This window comes from Pseudorca crassidens, chromosome 16 (assembly GCF_039906515.1).
Source record: "Pseudorca crassidens isolate mPseCra1 chromosome 16, mPseCra1.hap1, whole genome shotgun sequence".
In the NCBI taxonomy this organism is placed as follows: domain Eukaryota; kingdom Metazoa; phylum Chordata; class Mammalia; order Artiodactyla; family Delphinidae; genus Pseudorca; species Pseudorca crassidens.
In genome coordinates, this window is record NC_090311.1 from 82,873,384 (window position 1) to 82,893,050 (window position 19,667).

General features: G+C 59.3%; 1 protein-coding gene across 3 annotated transcripts in view; it reads left to right on the forward strand.

Annotated features, from left to right (window-relative positions):
* The window catches only part of PGBD5 (piggyBac transposable element derived 5), a 113,167-nt gene that overhangs the window by 79,134 nt on the left and 14,366 nt on the right, over positions 1 to 19,667 (forward strand). The window contains exons 5-8 of one of the 3 annotated variants that reach the window (XM_067711130.1): positions 1,177 to 1,374; positions 9,026 to 9,131; positions 10,416 to 10,635; positions 12,003 to 12,391. In XM_067711130.1, coding sequence (XP_067567231.1) covers positions 1,177 to 1,374; positions 9,026 to 9,131; positions 10,416 to 10,611 — 500 coding nt within the window. In that variant the 3' untranslated portion in view covers positions 10,612 to 10,635; positions 12,003 to 12,391. Of the gene's footprint in view, positions 1 to 1,176; positions 1,375 to 9,025; positions 9,132 to 10,415; positions 12,392 to 19,667 lie in introns of those variants that run through there. The other 2 variants (XM_067711131.1, XM_067711129.1) reach the window with 2 other exon arrangements.

Genomic DNA, 19,667 nt, shown 5'->3' on the forward strand with positions numbered 1-19,667 from the left:
CTCCCCCGTTAGGAGAACGCAGCTGCGTGGGTTCACCGAGCCCGATGGGCGATTTAAAACGTTATCCCCATTCGTCTAATCCTCTTCCCTGTTTGGAAGACACGTTCTTCTTAAATCTCAAGGCCAGCGGAGTCTGGGTAGTTGGATCTGTAGAGATGGGAGCTGCAGGGAGCCCTCTTTTTTCTGGCAGCAAGACGGGGCCTGCCCCCCCCACCCCCCCGCGGGTGTTATTCTTCACCCACTGCTGCTCCTGGGGCGGCAAGGAAGACAGGAAGTCATCAGCGGTCCTTTCAGCATTGGGGGGGATGCAGTGGAGAGGAGCGCATGGGCCTGGGACATGTGCCCATAGTGTCAGTGAGCCCGGAGGGGCGGACTGCTCGCGGGCCTTCAGTCAAAGTGCCCCTTCACGTCCCCCTCCCCGCGGGTGTGGGGAGGGGCGGGCTTCCCCACGGCTTCCTGGGCTCAGGGAGAGCCGGAGACCACGAGCAGGGAGGGCTGGGAAAGACCTTGAGTCCCGGCGGAATTTAGAGAAGCCTCCTTGTTCCTGCTGGTCTCTGCCTGGAGGGTCTCCTGCCCCGTGGAAGGTGCTGGGCGTTGAGGCCCCCCAGGAAGCCCCGCCCCCAGGAAGCCCCGCCCCAGGGAAGCCCCGCCCCCAGGGGCCTGGTGTACAGCACAGGCAGGACCCCGTGTAGCGCGCGTGTCCTGTGAGGACTCCCTGCCTCCTCTGCCTTTCACTTGGCTGCACGGGACCGGGGCTGCCCGGGTGCCCAGTGAGTCTTGGTGAGGGGGCAGGGTGATTAGCTGGGTCAGGCTTAGATGGCAGACAGATCTGTGCTAATGATGTCCGTCTCTGCCCGCCCAGCCGGGAGCCTGCAGTTCTGGTGCATCGCATGTGCTCAGAAGTTTTTAGAAGCAGGTGGGAGGTTGGGTCCTCGGGCTCAGCCCTGTGCTGGCAGGTAGCCAGCCCTCTGGCCGCGAGAGCTGCCGTTGTTACTGCCGACGCCCTGCTTGCGTTAGCTCTTCCCTGCTATCTTAGTACGTCCGGAAGTTGGGGGCGGTGGCACATCTGGGATGAAAGCCCCCGGACTTCACCATCTCTTCTAGGGGGCCCCCGAGGGCCGAGCCCGGGGGGTCGGGGGGAGCCGCCCTGAGGCCATGCGGTCCGTGTCCCCGCAGGGATCTACTGCTGCGGGCTGCTCAGCCCCAGGAAGAGTGACTGCACCGGCCTGCCGCCCTCCATGTTGAACAGCCCGGCCTTGCCGCCCGCCCGGGGCCAGCACAGCATCCGAACGAAGGGGAGCATGTCCCTGATCTGCTGGTACAACAAGGGGCACTTCCGCTTCCTGACCAATGCCTACTCGCCCGTGCAGCAAGGTGGGCACGCGGTGGGCGCTGGGGCAGGGGTGTGGGTGAGCTCTGGCGTCGGGTGACCCCTGCCCCTCTTCGGCTCTGGACCGCAGGGTGACGGCTGCTGCCCTTCACGGGACGGCAAGCGCTTCCTGGGCCCGCAGGCTGTCCGCTGCCTGGGACTTGCCAGCCGTCAACAGAAGCCATGAGGCTGGCATTTGCAGGTCCCCCAGGTCGTACGCGGTGTGATTAATAGGCTCCGTTTGAACGGTATTTACACGATCATCATCTAGGATTCTGTGAAAAATCTGTTCTGATGGGAGGCGGGGGAATAGTCAACCATTCTTATCTTTGAAATGTCTTCCTTAGAAGTTAATCGCTAGCGTTGGGTTTTTGGGGGGTTCAGCTGGTATCATTGATTTTCCTTGGGATTTAAAATCCATTGCTAACAAGGGGATTCATTTAGCAAGGAGCCTATATTTAAGGTAACCTACAGCTCAAACACGATTAAACAACAGAAAAGGAAATTGCAGTGACAAAGGGACCCTTTACAAAAATATTTATCGTTGCGTAGTGTATTTGAAAAGTCCCTTGTGTTCCTTTACATTAAGCCATCTTTCCTCTTCTCTATTGAAGGAACACTGCCAAGGAGCTCAGGGGTGTGCGATGTGTGTGTGTGTGTCTGCGTGTGCGTGTATGTGGTATGTGGGTGTGTATTTCGTGCCTCTTGTTCATTTATTCCCATCCTTCACCCCCCACACACACCTAAGTTGTTACTTTTCAGTGGGGATTGCAATCGAGGGACTCAAGCACGTGGGTGTCGTGACCCTACTTACGTGTAGGGGGTGGAGAAAGCGCCCCCCCCCCTCGAGTGCTGTGTCAAGGGCACTTAGAGGAGAGGTTTGGAATTGACCTTGTCAGCTGAATGCCAGTTTGAATTGGACTTCGGCTCTCTTGCGGTTCGGGCCTTGGGGCCAGAGTGTCTCTAGGAACAGGTTTGGGTGTAGGGCATGGGAGCTGCTTCCCACCAAGTTATGTTAAATGATAGTCTCTGAAACGATGTCCCGAAGCAAGGACTTCGCACCTGTCTGAGCTGGGTGAAATGAGGTAGCAGAGAAAAGACCGCACCTGGGGAGGTTAGGGAGAAGCCTGCACTAGGACTGAAGATGACACACCTGAGAACCCTTAAATCAGGCCCCAAGGGAAGGAGGCGGGAGGCTGTTGAGGCTAGATGAGAAAACTGGGAGGGGGGATTTTTAAATACGCCGCAACTGGTATTTGTGTTCAATTCCGTGGTAGTTTTCTAAAGTACGTACTCTATTATACATCATGCAGTCCCCAATCCTAGTCGCCCTTGAAAATTCCATGGAGTGTGTCCACAGCCTGGCCACAGACTGACCCCCACCGCCAGGCCCCTGGGCACCCCCAGGGCCTGTGGACACTGGGAGCCCGGCGGGTGAGAGGAGACCCTGGGTGCGGCCCAGGGGGCTCAGAGCGGAGGCCATGTGGCCGGCACGCGCCCCACCGGGAGTCCTTCTCCTGGCCCACATCCTAGGGCCTCGTTTCTTAATGAAGGAGGTAGTATTCCTTTCTGTGTACTTCAAAGGCATAATTTTTAAAAAGCACCTCGTGGGCTTCCCTGGTGGCGCAGTGGTTGGGAATCCGCCTGCCGATGAAGGAGACACGGGTTCGTGCCCCGGTCCAGGAAGATCCCACATGCCATGGAGCGGCTGGACCCGTGAGCCATGGCCACTGAGCCTGTGCGTCCGGAGCCTGTGCTCCGCAACGGGAGAGGCCACAACGGTGAGAGGCCCGCAAAAAATAATAATAATAAAAAGCACCTCGTATTCCATCCTTAGATGTATCATAATTTCTTTATCTTGGCCCCTATGAATGATCCTTTTTTCATAATATGAAGAATGATGTGGTGAAGATCTTCACATGTAAATCTTCAGGTACATCTTTGATCACTTCCTCCAGGTAAATCTAAAAGTTGGACGGCTGGGCCAAAGGGTCTGAGCGTTTTTAAGGCTCTCGATGCTGTGTTACCAAAAGGCTGTGCTCACTGCCGTTGCAGTGGGTTATTCCTCCTGCTTTATCAACACTAGTTTTTTTCTTTTCTAAATTTGTCAATATGATGGCTGAAAATGCTGCAGAATTTTAAATATAATTGCGGTGACTGTTGGTGGGATTGAACGTCCTTTCCTGTGTTTTCAGCTAATTTTCAATGCTTTCTTCATGTTCTTGGCAATTTTTCATTGGAGGTATGTGTCTTCCGAAATTGAAAGCAGATTTTATGCCTATAGCAGACATTTTTCTTCGTTTGTTTTCCTTTTGCTTTTATTTATGGCCAGTAATTTTAACATCAAAAGCGTTTTTCATTTCCGCCTAGGCACAGCTGTTGATCATGTTATTTGCTCTCATGCCTAAAAGCCCCGGCTGTGTCCCAAGGCCAGGCAAGTGCAGTTCACCTGGTTGTTTCATAGGGTGATTTTGCGCTCTTCGCAACCATCCACTTGGAATTTATTTTGGTCACGGCACCAGTCGGGCTGCTACGATGTTTTTTTTCGTTAAGTGGCAAAGGTCGGTTGACCAAGCAGCCCCACCTGTGTACCTGCACCATTTATCAGATAATTCTTTTATTCCCTACTTACTTTACACGTCACCCAGATGACAAAGTCTCCTGTATTCTAAAGGCTGCATCTCAGCTTTATACCGTCTTCTACCGTGACCGTATTTGCTCTTCTAGAACATGAGCAGAATTTCGAATTTTAGCAAACATGTAACTAGTTATGAACATTTTAGGGATTGATTTATTATTCTTTACTCCAGGTTCTAAGGGGAAATGAGCCCTCTTTCAGAGATGGTGAGCACATGCAGGCTTTCATTCATCCAGGGACATCCCCGTTGAGAACCACATCCTTTTGCGTTTCTTCTAGAATCCATGTTGAGTCTACCATCTCGTTGCCATCTCCGTCTTTGCCCACTTAGGGTTCAGTTTCCCTGAGGCTAATGTGAGTGTGGAATGTCTGCATGGGTCTGTGAGTCAGGTCTTGACTCATTCATTCAGACTTACAGAAGGACGGAAAGAAGGTCAGCCCAGCCAGAAAAAGCCTGGGGAAGGCAGAAGACAGAACTCACTGGAACATGAAGACAACGTGGTTCTCTCATAGGCCCACGTGGACCTACAGTGTCACAGAGGTAGACACGTGGAATGAAGCTGTGCGCAGAGGGTCCCCCACACGGCTGGAAACGTACAGGTGCACCCAGGAGAGCACGGCATTCCTGGTTATGATGCCAGGGGACACAATAAATGTCACATCACCTCTTGTCAGTATTTCCAATGTCTAAAGCTTTTCAGTCCTCAGAAAAGGATACTATAGGACAGCAGTCTTACCCTTTCCAGCTCGAATAGTATCTAAAATCCAAAACGTCAGCAGAGAGGAGCGTGGACTGGTTTATGAACTTGGGGAAATGCTCAGAGACTGACGCACACCTGGATTTTGCAACCAGTCCCCTGAGATTTCCAGCTGCAATCCTCATGCTGAGTTAAAACATTCGAAGGGATGGGAGGGAAACGGAGAAGGAAAGCAGACCCGGCACGGCTGGGTGTGCTGGGACAGCGGCGGCCCTGGCTGTGCAGAAGGCGGCGGCCGGAGCTGCAGGCGGGGAGCCCCAGGGGCACGGTGCTGGCCAAGGCCCTCGGACAGTGGGCCTGACCCGCTGGGAGCCCTGGTGACTCGGAGTGAGTTGTCCTCTTCCTCTGGGAAAAGAACGGAGGGGGTTTTATTTCCTTATGGGATGGTCTGATCTGCTCATACACACGTGGACTCTGGGGAGCCCTACAGGCGCCTCCTTAGTCCCAGAGGAGGCTGTGGTCGAAAGTCGGGCAAATTAAAATGGAGCTGGAGGTGGGAAACCTCCCAAGGCCATGTGCCTGGGCCGGGGTGTGAAACTGGGGTGTTTGCCCACTTGGACTTGAGGTCGGGTGGGGTGGTGAGCAAAGACACCAGCACAGGTCCCCTCAGGAAGGGTGCTGCAGAGACACAGCCCTCCTTGGAGGCAGGAGCCCAGCCTTGGAGGATGCACGTGCGTCTGCATCACCCGACCATGGAACGTCTCTCTGAGTGGGAAAAGGATCCCTAAGCAACCAGGGCCCAGGACCCTCTGGCCAGGAGCCCAGCCGTGGAGGATGCACGTGCATCTGCATCACCCATCCATGGAACGTCTCTCTGAGTGGGGGAAGGATCCCTAAGCAACCAGGGCCCAGGACCCTCTGGCTGGGCACGGAGATCCTCTGAGCTTTGGAGGTTTTAGGAAGTGTGTTGCCCGGGTCCTGCCCCGGGCGTCCCCAGACCACAGCTCTAGGGGCGGGGCCTGGCTTCTCAGTCTCTCACAAGATGTCCAGGTGCTTCTTCAGTGCAAAAATTCAGTACTGGGGGAGCGGGGTGGGAGACAAAAAAGATCCCGGCTCAGGGCTCAGCCTCAGCACATGGACCCGTGTGACCATTTTTACTTCAGTTACGCCTATTTAAGTAGTGCTGAAAGCCCCCAGCCCTTTGAATGGCGCTGTTCTGCTATCACACAGTTCTGCGGGCAGCGGGGATGGGGGCGGGCTGCGCGGAGGAAGCGCTCTGTAATCCCGACCTCGCTCGCAGGAGCGTCCTTCCCGCCCCCGCGTCACCTCCGTGGGCGCAGTGGACGTCCACCCAGGTGGGCGGGGCAGGTCTTGGAAAACAGGTTGTTGGGCAGCAGGCTGAAGAGGACTGATGACCTCTTGCTTCTCATGCCCGGTCAGTGGGCCGTTTGAATCTTGCCGTGACCTTGGCGAGTGGCCCTGGGACGCGGTTCCACGTGTATTTGGGAGGAAGAGGCGTTTGAAAGCGTGTGAGAGAGGGAGCACCAGGGGCGGCTGGGTGTGAAGCACTCTGTGCGCGGCGCGAGGCGTGGAAGAGCCTGGGGTCGGGGCAGCTCCTGCCTCTCCTGAGCCTCTAGTGCCACCCTCTGCCTTGATGGGGGCAGTGGGGCAGGTGGAAGGGACCCCCGGCTCCCTGACCTTGGTGGCCACCTCCTCCCACCCCGCTCAGACCCTGGAGGGAGGGGTTGAAGCCCGGGGGAGGGAGGGAGGGAGGGGGAAGGTGGGTCCTGAGCTCCCCTTCTGCTCTCAAGGCCCCATCGGGTGCAGCGGGCCCTGCCGTGGCCCGTGCCGTGGCCCGGTGTCCCGCACTCCCCTGAAGCTGCGGTGGTGGTGTTGGTGGTGGTTCCCCTCCATCTCCTCCCCTGCCGTGGCCCATGCCGTGCCCCCGTGCCGTGGCCCCGTGCCGTGGCCCTGCCGTGGCCTGGTGTCCTGCACTCCCCTGAAGCTGCGGTGGCGGTGTTGGTGGTGGTTTTCCTCCATCTCGTCCCCTGCTGTGGCCCGTGCCGTGGCCCTGCCATGGCCTGGTGTCCTGCACTCTCCTGAAGCTGCGGTGGCGGTGTTGGTGGTGGTTCCCCTCCATCTCCTCCCCTGCCGTGGCCCATGCCGTGCCCCCGTGCCGTGGCCCTGCCGTGGCCCGGTGTCCCGCACTCCCCTGAAGCTGCGGTGGCGGTGTTGGTGGTGGTTTTCCTCCATCTCGTCCCCTGCTGTGGCCCGTGCCGTGGCCCGTGCCGTGGCCCGGTGTCCCGCACTCCCCTGAAGCTGCGGTGGTGGTGTTGGTGGTGGTTCCCCTCCATCTCCTCCCCTGCCGTGGCCCATGCCGTGCCCCCGTGCCGTGGCCCCGTGCCGTGGCCCTGCCGTGGCCTGGTGTCCTGCACTCCCCTGAAGCTGCAGTGGCGGTGTTGGTGGTGGTTCCCCTCCATCTCCTCCCCTGCTGTGGCCCGTGCCGTGGCCCTGCCATGGCCTGGTGTCCTGCACTCTCCTGAAGCTGCGGTGGCGGTGTTGGTGGTGGTTCCCCTCCATCTCCTCCCCTGCTGTGGCCCGTGCCGTGCCCCCGTGCCGTGCCCCCGTGCCGTGGCCCCGTGCCGTGGCCCTGCCGTGGCCTGGTGTCCTGCACTCCCCTGAAGCTGCGGTGGTGGTGTTGGTGGTGGTTCCCCTCCATCTCCTCCCCTGCCGTGGCCCATGCCGTGGCCCATGCCGTGCCCCCGTGCCGTGGCCCCGTGCCGTGGCCCTGCCGTGGCCTGGTGTCCTGCACTCCCCTGAAGCTGCGGTGGCGGTGTTGGTGGTGGTTCCCCTCCATCTCCTCCCCTGCTGTGGCCCGTGCCGTGGCCCGTGCCGTGGCCCGGTGTCCCGCACTCCCCTGAAGCTGCGGTGGTGGTGTTGGTGGTGGTTCCCCTCCATCTCCTCCCCTGCCGTGGCCCATGCCGTGGCCCATGCCGTGCCCCCGTGCCGTGCCCCGTGCCGTGGCCCTGCCGTGGCCCGGTGTCCCGCACTCCCCTGAAGCTGCGGTGGCGGTGTTGGTGGTGGTTCCCCTCCATCTCCTCCCCTGCTGTGGCCCGTGCCGTGGCCCTGCCATGGCCTGGTGTCCTGCACTCTTCTGAAGCTGCGGTGGCGGTGTTGGTGGTGGTTCCCCTCCATCTCCTCCCCTGCCGTGGCCCATGCCGTGCCCCCGTGCCGTGGCCCCGTGCCGTGGCCCTGCCGTGGCCTGGTGTCCTGCACTCCCCTGAAGCTGCAGTGGCGGTGTTGGTGGTGGTTTTCCTCCATCTCGTCCCCTGCTGTGGCCCGTGCCGTGGCCCGTGCCGTGGCCCGGTGTCCCGCACTCCCCTGAAGCTGCAGTGGCGGTGTTGGTGGTGGTTTTCCTCCATCTCGTCCCCTGCTGTGGCCCCGTGCCGTGGCCCTGCCGTGGCCTGGTGTCCCGCACTCCCCTGAAGCTGCAGTGGTGGTGTTGGTGGTGGTTCCCCTCCATCTCCTCCCCTGCCGTGGCCCATGCCGTGCCCCCGTGCCGTGGCCCCGTGCCGTGGCCCTGCCGTGGCCCGGTGTCCCGCACTCCCCTGAAGCTGCGGTGGTGGTGTTGGTGGTGGTTCCCCTCCATCTCCTCCCCTGCCGTGGCCCGTGCCGTGGCCCCGTGCCGTGGCCCTGCCGTGGCCTGGTGTCCTGCACTCCCCTGAAGCTGCGGTGGCGGTGTTGGTGGTGGTTCCCCTCCATCTCTTCCCCTGCCGTGGCCCGTGCCGTGGCCCGTGCCGTGGCCCTGCCGTGGCCTGGTGTCCTGCACTCCCCTGAAGCTGCGGTGGCGGTGTTGGTGGTGGTTCCCCTCCATCTCCTCCCCTGCCGTGGCCCGTGCCGTGGCCCCGTGCCGTGGCCCTGCCGTGGCCTGGTGTCCTGCACTCCCCTGAAGCTGCAGTGGCGGTGTTGGTGGTGGTTTTCCTCCATCTCGTCCCCTGCTGTGGCCCGTGCCGTGGCCCGTGCCGTGGCCCGGTGTCCCGCACTCCCCTGAAGCTGCGGTGGTGGTGTTGGTGGTGGTTCCCCTCCATCTCCTCCCCTGCCGTGGCCCATGCCGTGCCCCCGTGCCGTGGCCCCGTGCCGTGGCCCTGCCGTGGCCTGGTGTCCTGCACTCCCCTGAAGCTGCGGTGGCGGTGTTGGTGGTGGTTTTCCTCCATCTCGTCCCCTGCCGTCTATGTGACGAGCAGGCGGGGGGAGGGGCGCATTTTGCACGGGGGTCTGCGGGGGGCGGCTCAGAGGGGATGTCCCGTCTGTTTCCCACAGGAGTGATCATCAAGAGGAGGAGTGGGGAGATCCCTTGCCCCCTGGCCGTGGAGGCCTTCGCCGCCCACCTCAGCTACATCTGCAAGTACGATGACAAGTACAGCAAGTAAGTGAGCCGGCGCCCGGCACGGGAGGCCTCGCCGCTGAGAGCAGAGCGGCTGCTGGGCGGTCAGTCTCCCCAGGTTCAGAGCTGACAACGGGAGAGCCCGAGAGAGAAAATCCTGGGCCCGCGGCCTGGCCTGCCCAGCCCCCCACCTCCTGCACCAGTGCCCTCTCTGCCCCTCCCCCCCGGCCCAGCCGCTGGCCTTCACCCCACACCCTCTGGGCCCTGGGCGCCGTCGGGCCGGGCCGCGTGTTTTCCGGCACTGGTTACGGAGCTCTTTCGCGTGCGGGCGCGGTCTCAGGTGTGGGGTCGTCGTCAAGTGCCCGCACGGTGTGCATGTACCCGGCCCCCTGCTGTCTCGGGGCGAGCTCCTGTGTCCACAACAGGAGGGAAAAAGTGATTGCCCTTGAACCTCGGTCTGCCTATGAAATGACTGGGCCTGAGCCTCACAGCCTGAAACAGGGTTGCACTAACCCCAAAGGTGGTGGGCATTTTCTCAGCGCTCCTTGAGGGCCACGGACGTCTCCCCGGGCTGCTTGTGGGCGGGGAGGGCAGCACGTGGACCTGGGTCCCTGGGAAAGCCCGGGTGTAAGAGGGAGCCCCGCTGCCCAGGGAGTCACTGGACGGGCTCCGCGGAGCCTGCAGCGTGCTTGGCACCTCGCGGGCCTGCACAGTGGCTCCAGGGGAATCGGCACGATTGAGCGAATGGACATCCGTGGCCGCCCTGGCTGGGCGTCTCGGTGGTGCCGAGGCTCCTGGCCCCCGGGGTGCAGAGACACACGTGCAGACGGAGGGCGCGGTGCAGGGATGGGTTCTGAGTTGGCGGTCCGGGGGGAGCGCCGTCCTCCGCCTCGGGGCAGAGGAGGCCTCCATTGAGGGCAGGCGGGCGTGGTGAAGAGACACGCACAGAGCTGCGGGCGGACGCGGCGCGAGATGGCTTGGGCTGTGCCGCAGTTGCGCAGGGCCCTCGGCGAGCAGGGGAGCCCCTAGGCCCGGTTCCCGCCAGAGCTCCGGGCTGCACCGCAGAGGCCCGGCTCCTGGTCTCGGTGTCCCCTGTGGTGACCCGCCTCCTCCCACCTGATCTTTGATAGGGGTTGTTTGCACGTTCAAGTACGGTTCACGTGACCGAGCCTCAGAGCGAGGCTGCCCCTCCCCACAGCCGGATTCCCACGCCGCGTCCCCTGCAGCATCTCGCTGACCCCGATGAGGCCTTTTGGGGATGTCTCTCCTGCACCGGGTCCCTGGGCACCGTCTGAGCCAGGCTTTCTTGCCGTTCTGTCCTCGTAGGTATTTCATTTCTCATAAACCAAACAAGACCTGGCAACAGGTGTTCTGGTTTGCCATAAGCATTGCCATCAATAACGCCTACATCCTGTACAAGATGTCGGAGGCCTACCACGTGAAGAGGTACAGCCGGGCCCAGTTCGGGGAGAGACTCGTGCGAGAGCTGCTGGGCCTGGAGGACACTTCTCCAAGCCTCTGATGCCAGGGGCGTGGCCCAGGTTAGGTAAGGACCAGGTCCAGGGAGGGAGGGGGAGCCTGACGTCCGACCCGCCGGCCAGAGACCCGGAGACGCCCTGCGTGGGGCTGCGGCCCGGGAGGGGTGCTCGGGGCCTCTGGAGGGACCAGGACGGACCTGGTCAGAGGATGGCGTCATCCCGCTTTCCACGCAAAGAAGAGCACGGCCTCCCTCCGGAGAGCGGCCACCGCCTCGGAGCGAGCACCCGGCAGGTGTGGCCCTGAACCAGACCCTCCGTGCCACCAGCGGGGGGCCATGGAGGGCACCCTCACGACCCCCCGGAGGCCGCGGGAGAGCCCACTTAGCACAGGGGACCTGGGAGGGCTGCTGCCACCAGGGGCGCCAGGGATGGGATGAGATGAGCCGGAGCGCGCTCTGCTTGGTGAAGGTGGAGAGACATCCGTGACATGGTCCGCGTCTCGCCGTGCCTGCAGGGGGCGGGAAGCGAGCCGGGTGGGCTCTGCGCAGCTGGGACCGCTCAGGTGTGTGTGGGAGCCCGGAGGGTTTTCCAGCGTTTGCCCCGCGCAGGCAGCTTAGAACGGGGCTCGTAGAAGAAGAAACACAACCCGGCGCCATTAAAAGGCAGCGATGGCGTGGGGAGCGGGGCCCTCTGATACGTCCACGCGGCCTTCCTGCCCATCCCTGCGTGGCTGGTGGACAGGGAGAAAGGGACAACGGCGATAGGATGACAGCGAAGTGTGAGGCTGCTTTTTGTTTTTAAATATGTCTTCAGGTTATTTTCTTACTGTTGCTTCAGATCTTCTGTAAAAGGAGATATCCCTCTTCTTTTCTGCCCTCCCCCTCTCACCCCACCCCGTCGTGGCTCCTCGCATATGATCACAGGCCTAGACCTGGGCCAGAGAGGCCACCTCGCCTCCATCAGAGCACGGGGGCCTGCGGGCCTTGAGCTCTGTCACCATTAGCAGAACTACCTGTTCTGGAAAACACACAGCATGGCTGAGACACCAGAATGTCTCTGCGGATGACCACTGGCTAACTCTGTCCCTCGCATGGTCACCGGGCGGCGTCTGCCGGCCTCACAGCACCCCTCAGAGCGCTGTGGTGGGCATTGGCAAACCCGCCTGTACCAGCTTGGCTGGGCCTGATTCCCACGGGCCCGGGGCCTGCTCACCGCCAGCCAGAAAGGCCTATGTGACGAGCAGCTGGCAGCAAGGGCTTTGCTTACTGCCCAGAACACTTGGGCCTTTTCTGAACCGAGGTCCACAGGTCTCCCTGGGAGACCTCGGCCAGGGTGGTCGGCTGGTCTGGCTGTCCCCGCAGATAAGAAGCAAGTCATTCCTAGAGTTACGTGATCCCCCTTCGACCCAGTTTATGTCGCCCCCTTATTTTTACAGATGCAAACCTACTCTACTCAGGCTTTGGGACGTTCTTCCTTGTCACTCAGTTAATTACAAGTGTTGCTGGCGGCATGCTCCCAACTCACATTTCTGTCCCCGGGGTCATGACGGTCACCTCGCCTGTGGTTTTAATCTGCTGCCACGGATCGTAGGCCAAATTTTAAATCGCGTCTCAACACACCTTCGCCGTGTCCTTTAATTGGATTGGAAGCACTTTTACCACGTGGAGAAATCTATTTTTAATTTGTGATGCTTTTCTACAAGGTCCACTATTTCCGAGTTTAACGCGTCTCCAACGCTTAGGGAGACTCTAATGAAAGCTGATGAATTTTCTTTTCTGTCCAAATAAGTAAAAGAAAAAAAATAAAAGTCTATTTAGATGTTGACTCTTTGTTAATACGTGAGTTTGTTGAAAAGGTCAGGGACACAAATCCAGGCTCCTTTTTTGAGTCTTGATTTCTCGTATAATCCCACGTACACGCTCTTGACTGTCTAGCACCATGAGCCCGTGAGCAGTTTAGAAGAGGGATTCAGCTAAAAGTGTTGACTGGTAGACACGCGGACGGAGGCCTGGTCCCCCCCGTGAGGGTTTAGTTGTACTGCAAGTGCCTCTGCCGTCGGGCACGTCGTGCCTGTCTCCCAGCCTGGCGGTCCGCCCTCTCCCGGGCTGTGTGTCATTCTGATTGAACACAAGAGGCGCTGCCGTGACCGGTAGCAGGTGTCTTCACATCGCCAAGTGATTACAGAGTAATTACACCATCTCAGTGCTCTGAACTCAAGACGGTGGCCACCTGGTTTCTGAGAAATGACTGAGGGGACAGCAGTTCAGCTGGGTTCTAGTGGAGGCTGCGGCGACTGCACCAGCTCTCAGGTTGAGAGCAGCGTCTCTTCCCTTTCCAGGAGGAGGACAGAGTGACAGGCAGCACTGATTAGGAAACCCTGCAGGGACCCGGACCTCACCCTTGGATGGGATGTGGACTGACCTCACCAGGCACCGTACCTCCCTGGGTCTGAGGGCCGGCGGGTCCCCACTGGACGGGCTCATTGAGAAGCTGCCCATTACTGGTGACCAGGAAGGGGCCCAGTGCGAGGTTCGCAGGGGAGGGGCGGCCAGCACAGGCCTGGCAGAGGCTGGGAGGCAGGTGGCCTCCCTGCATCCCGTGACTGCTGGGACCCCTGTCCGCGCAGGTCCTGCCACTGTGGCATACCAGTCCCGGTGGGAGGTCTTTGCTATGGGGTCTAGGAAGGAAGGACAGACAATGCGCTCCCAACCTGGTTCAAAACAAAGCACCACTGGAGCGTCTAAGCTTCTCCGGAGAACATCTGTTAGACCGAATGCAGGTTAACCTGTTTGGTTCCACAGTTTGTGACGTAGTCACGTGACCTCAGCTGTCTCTGGAAGTAGGTAAGGTGATTCTTAGGAGAATATGACTTGGATGAATTTCTGATTGTATTTGGTGCTTTCTTTCTCCGGGTCTATATTCCAGACGCATCGTCTTTTCCCCCCGCACTCTGCTTCCCCAAAAGTCTCAGATTTGAACAATATCTTACTTCGGTCACGGGAACATTACATGAGTATTTCAAAACTCAGGTGAGTGACATAGGAAAACCTTGGTGTCTGGATCATTCTGGGCAAAGGTATCCAGTTTATTGACTAAATTAGACAAGGCCTGGCCACCAAAATCGAATTGACTCTGCAGCTGTGGCCAACGTGAGAAGGTCACAGAGCCCGGCCGGAGCGGGGAGGTCCTGGGTCACAGTGTGTGGCCGGGCACCGCTGTCACCCTCCGGAACCCCGCTCCGGCATCCGCAGCGAGGCGGGTGTGAGGCAGGCTCGCCATCACCAGTGAGTGATGCCCCTCCCGCCTGCGGTTAAGGGAAAAAGCATCCCCCCCCCCACAGCAGGTCCTGGAGGTCCAGGAGAGCAACTCAGCTACAGGGTGATGGGAGAGAGAAAGGGCGTGCCGTCCACCACGAGGCAACCACGGGCGGCCATGGGCAGACAGCCAGGGCCACGTCCGTGCAGCACAGAGAGCTCCCTGTGCCCCGGCTCTTCTCCTTCCAGGCTCCCTGCTCCCTCCTCCCGTCACCATCCCCAGCTTGCGGGGGGGGGGGGGGGGGTTGGACAGCTTTCCCAGGTGAGCCAGCGGACCTGACACTGAGGCCACGTTCTCGCCACTGCACACACACCGCCCAGATCCGCCGTGAGGGTCGGCAGCTTTAGGCCTGATTCACGTAACGCCTTTATACGGTGTTCTCTCCTGTCTGGGGCTTTACGGAAAAGAGAGCTCAAACCTGTCTTCTGATCTCAAATACTGCAGACAGTCAAGGTGCACACCCTCCCTGTGTCGTTCTCACTCACTCGTGTTCCCTTCTTGCCCTGGACCAGGTGGGTGTTTTTTGGCTGAAGGCCTGATGCAGCCCAACTTGACCTGGTGGTGAGCTGTGGTCTGGGGGGCGTTGGCCAGAGAAGGGCCCTAGGCTGCAGCTGGCCTCTCCTCACCAGGCAGCACGAGGGGAGGCCGGCCTGGAGCCTCTCCCCAGGTGCCCAGGTGCATGCCGCCCTGTGGGTGGTGGGCTGGGGTAGGGGGTGCATCTCCAGAATGGCCTCGATCGTCCTCCTCAGGTGCTGCCCACTGGCCAGCATGTGTCTGGTGTTGTCCCCGTGTTGGGTAAAGGCTCGTCAACAGTCTTGGGTATAGAAAGCCAAGGGTACCAGAGGAAAGGGAACCCCCAAAAGATCACAGCACGGTTCCCAGGAAGTGACCCCAGCCCTGCCCCAGGGACGCCACAGCCCCCTCTGGAAAAGAGCGATGTCGAATAGCCCCTGCATTTCTGTAGCCTTCACTGTCACACCCAAACACCTTCTGTCTGTTTCTGATAGATCTTTATTGGAGTATAATTGCTTTGCAATGGTGTGTTAGTTTCTGCTTTATAACAAAGTGCATCAGTTATACACATACATATGTTCCCATATCTCTTCCCTCTTGCGTCTCCCTCCCTCCCACCCTCCCTATCCCACCCCTCTAGGTGGTCACAAAGCACCGAGCTGATCTCCCTGTGCCACGCGGCTGCTTCCCACTAGCTCTCTATTTTACGTTTGGTAGTGTATATATGTCCATGCCACTCTCTCATTTCATCCCAGCTTCCCCCTACTGTATCCTTATTTCTCGAGGGGGGGAAGGTGATGCCTCACAGCCGTGAGGGCTCCAGGGGGCAGAGGCGCGGGGTGGACCTCAGTCACTCCCACCAACGCCCGGGCGGCTCAGCTTTCCTGGCAGGCGTGGTACCAAGAGCCACACTGCAGGGTCTCTGCCTCGAGGGCGTTGGGGTGCAAGTACGTCGGGGCTCAATGGAGGCTGAGGTCTGCCCAGAAGAAAGGTTTCCATGAGGGGCGAGCCCCCCACGTGGTGGAGGTGGCAGTCAGCGTTGCTGCTGGGTGCCCGGCACAGCCCCCTCGGAAATGTGGGGTGTTTCACGTCCGCAGGCACCAGACACACCTGCTTACACAGACCCGGAAAGATGGGATCTGAGCATCTCGGAAGGCTGGGACGAGACTGCCTCTGACCAGGACTTGCCGGTTTATACATAAGTGTGTTTAGAAAGCGTGGCATCTGTGGGGCAACAAGGCAAAAAGTGGTCTTAGCTATTCAAGAGGTCATCACCAAGCACGAAGAAAGTTTCTCATCTCATCAGTACTCATATGCAGTTATGACCCTTTTCTTCCTTTCATTCCCCCAGCAACTTGTACCTGGTTCTGTTTTCTCCCAGGAAGCGTGGTGCGCTCACCTCTTTCCCCACCTTCCTCCACTAAGAAAGGGCCGCAGCTTAGGCAGAAAAGTGGTGGAAAAAATGATTAATTGGGCAAATGAGAGTTTTAGCTTTTTTAATTAGCTCTTTCCCTAGACTTAGCTGTTTAAAAAGAAAAAACTGCATCTAGCTTCGCAGTTGGGAGCTTCCTTCCTGTGAGTAGAACACAGAAGGAAGGAGGGGAAGGGGTTTCTATGATTTCAGTAGATTAAAAAGGTGGACTCAGAACAGTTGGATACATTTTTAGGTGTGAATTTAAGATCTGGAGTTGTGGGATTGTGGGGTTTTTGATTGAGGCATTTTGGGGTAACTTTCATCCATTTCAACATAATGGCATAGTATGATGTGACTCAGAAGTTTCGTCCCCTTATCACTACTCATCACTAGAAGTACAGTATCCAAAGTGGGACGGATGCTCTTGTCAGCTCCTGTACCAGTCAAGCCACATGTCCAGTCCTGGCTCCTCCCTACAGCAGGAGACATCGACCAGTCAGGGGTCCAGGAGGCGAGGACAGTGGGTCCACATCAAAGCTGAATGCTACGAGTGGCAGTTGTGCAAATGGGGTGATGAGTGTGGTGCAGCGCTGACTCGGGGCAGGGGTGCGTGCCAGGGGTCTCTGGTCTCCTAGTCCCTCTTGGGATACAGTGGACATCACCAGCAGGCAGCCTTCAGCTCAGTGGGGAAGCGCTTTCCAGCACTTAGAGCTGCCCCACATGGGCACAGGACGCCTCCGAAAGCAGGGGACACCCTGCCTGTTGCTAAACATCCCGCACCAGAGACAGCGTTCTTGGTGGGCAGGAGGTGGGACTGGGTGGGACACCCCTGCTGGCAGCTGGACACAGGGTCTCCGCTAGGCAGATCCTGTCTGGGGGCAGCGGCTGACCCACCTTCCCTGTCACCCTCCCCCCATGCCAGGAACTGGAAAAAGGTGGGGTGAGCTCTGCCCTCTCATGGCTGCCCCAGCTCTTAGCAGCAGCCTGACCTTGGCCAGCCTGCATCAAGCCAGGTGGTAGCAGTGGCTTTTTTATCCACAGTCACCATCCTCCAAGGCAGAAAGTCTAGAGACCACAAGTAAGCAAAGCCCTAAATTGAGACGGCCGGCCAGATAAGTGTATTCATGAAGATAACAGGACGGAATATTTTAAACCCTGGAAGGATTGTTGTCCTGCTGTAGACTGTACAAGCGCTGGGAAGGTGTGGGCAGCTTTGTTTGTTTTCAAGAGTGTTAGAATGAAAAACGATGTTTTCACACCTGGTCTTTGGTCCAGCCCCTGCCTTCCCAGAATCCGCCTGCCTTCCGTGAGCCTCTCCACGTCCGCCCAGCAGAGGGCGGCAAAGGACACCTCGTGCGCCTCTCGCGGCTGCAGACACAGCGCGTTCCTTCCATAGAGGTGCTGAGTTAGGGTCCCACAGGGTTCTAAGGCACCGTGGATGCCAAGGTAAGAAAGACACACGAGGTCTCTATTGCTCCAGAGCGAGGAGAGAGAACCATTAACAAGTCATAGACCTCCAACCGTGCTGTCACGGGGCGGGAGTGGGAAGGGAACTTGGTGCTGAATTCCACGTTCATTCCTCCTGCAGATGTGTGCTGGGTGCTTCCTAGGTCCAGGCCCTTGTGGGTACAAGACAAAGACCCCTGCCCTCCCGAAGGGCGGAGAGGACGTAGCAAACCAAAAAGTGCCTGTATAGTATTTGTGAAGAGATCCAGTTCTGCAGAAGACGGGAAGGTTCAGGTTTGGGGAGCGCTGAGGCAGCAGGTGGTCAGGTTAGGCTGAGAGGGTCTGTTTGAGGGCAAGTCCCAAGGGGAGAGTCGGCCCAGCAGCTTCAGGGACCCACGACAGCCTCGTCTTCAGCCGGGCTGTGCGGGGGCGCGAGGGCTGCTGGGCCCATCCCAGGCCGAGGTTGGGCGCTGCGGGTCTAGAGCAGCAGCGCCCGGTGCCCTTGGGGAAGAGCATGACCTCAGGCCGGACAGGCTGCGGTGGAGGAGATGACCAGCCCAGCAGGACGGGGAAGACTCACTCAGGGACCCCGGAGGGTGTCGGAGCAGAAGCTAGCGTCATGTTTTGCATGTAGTAGGCATTCAAAGAATGTTAATAAAATATAAATGCACTCTTGCATTTGGGTTAGAAAAAACACCTGCACATGATAGAGGAAACCGACTTTAACAGTTTCCTGGCTTACTTGACCGGCTGATCCACTATCAAGAGGAAGTGGTTCCTGAATGTGGGGAGGAGAGGGAGGGAGGGAGAGAGAAGAGGGTGGGAAGGGGAGGGGGAGGGAGAGGGAGGGAGGGCTGCGGGTCGGGCCCCCTCGAACAAGCTGCCCTGGTCTCCGGGTGGTCTCAGCTTCCAGAACCGTCCCCTCCTCTGGGGTCTCCCCTGGGCGAGCCAGGTGAGCCTTGACTTCTGACTGGGAGTCTCCCAGCTTCCATTTTGGCCACACCCCCAAAAGGCCAAGGAGAACATAGAGTCTGACCCCGCAGAGCTGGTGGGTTCAGCGTGGGGCCCCGACACCCTTTGGGAGTTTCCAGAGGGCTGCCCGGAGCTCTCTGCGTGTCCCCTGTGTGTCCCTGCAGCCTCAGAGGGGCAGCCTGGAGCATCTCAGGAGGCTTCTCCCCACCATCGTGACAGTGGCCGAGCGGGAAAGGAGGACAGGATGCTGCAGGGCCGGGCCGTCCCGGGGCAGAGAGAACTGGCCCACAGGGAGGGGGAGGCGGAGGGAAGGTGTCTCCTATGAAGCCCAGGTCCTGCCGGCCCCGTACAGCCTGGCCCTGCCGCGGGGGTCCCGGGGATCCCGTGCTGGATGACCCCCTGCAGGGGGGATGCTCTCTGAGGTTTCGGAGCTTCCAGCCGAGCACAGGCTCCGCCCTGAACGCGCCCACTGCCTCTCTGGGCCTCGGTTTCTGGGGATAAAATACCTACCTGGCTTCCTTCCCAAGGTTACCCTGATGATGTGAGGGGTGTAGACACCCAGGCACTGCTGCCCCCATTAACGACCGCGAGCTCGGCCGGCTGAGTGACAAACCCGGTGACACGAGGTCAGCTCTGTCCCAGGCCTCCTGCCCTCAGGCCCTCCGGGGGCCTGGTGTGCAGCTACGCACACCCCCCATTCCCCCACCTCCCCACCCCCCGGTAACGGAAGGCCAAGTAAAGGATGGAACGCGCAGGGCACGTTCCAGGAAGAGGCCGATCTTTCCAGGGTGAAAAGTTAGACCCCCTGAAAGATGAGATCCCGGGGGGGGGTTTCATGGGGGATCCCGTGTCCCCTTTTTCTTCCAAGCCACGCACCAGCAGAAGCCGGTGGAGACACAGTCCAGCTCAGGCTGGGGTTAGGGGAGCCGAGGGACCCCACGGGTCCAAGGCATGTGGGCAGCGGGATGACGGCAACGGGCAGGGCGCCGCAGGGGGCGCCCCCTGTCCACATCTTAGGAGCTGGAGGCCAGAACAGATTTCGGAAGCCTCCTAGGTCCCTCCACCCCCAGCCCTGTAGGGGTTCCTTTCTTCTAAATCTGTGTCTTTCACCAGCCGCCCCTGCTTGCAGAGTGCCCACCCTTCCTTTTGGTAACAGGCGACATTTGCTACTAAAAGGTCCACTAATGTGTGCACATCTCAGGGCACAAGAGAAGGTGCTCAAAATATGGGGATGGATAGAGGACACCCAGGGGCCCAAAGCTGACTGTGGATGTCCAGGTGCTTTCAGAAGAGGGTCTGCCTCCAAGTCAAATCAAAAGGCTTTAATTAGGTATTAAGACTGTGCTCTCTTGACCAACTACCACCAGAGTCCAAAGTAGAAAACAGAGGAGTCTCCAGGCTGGTTTCTGCAGCCGCTGCACCGCTTTGCATCCTCCCAGA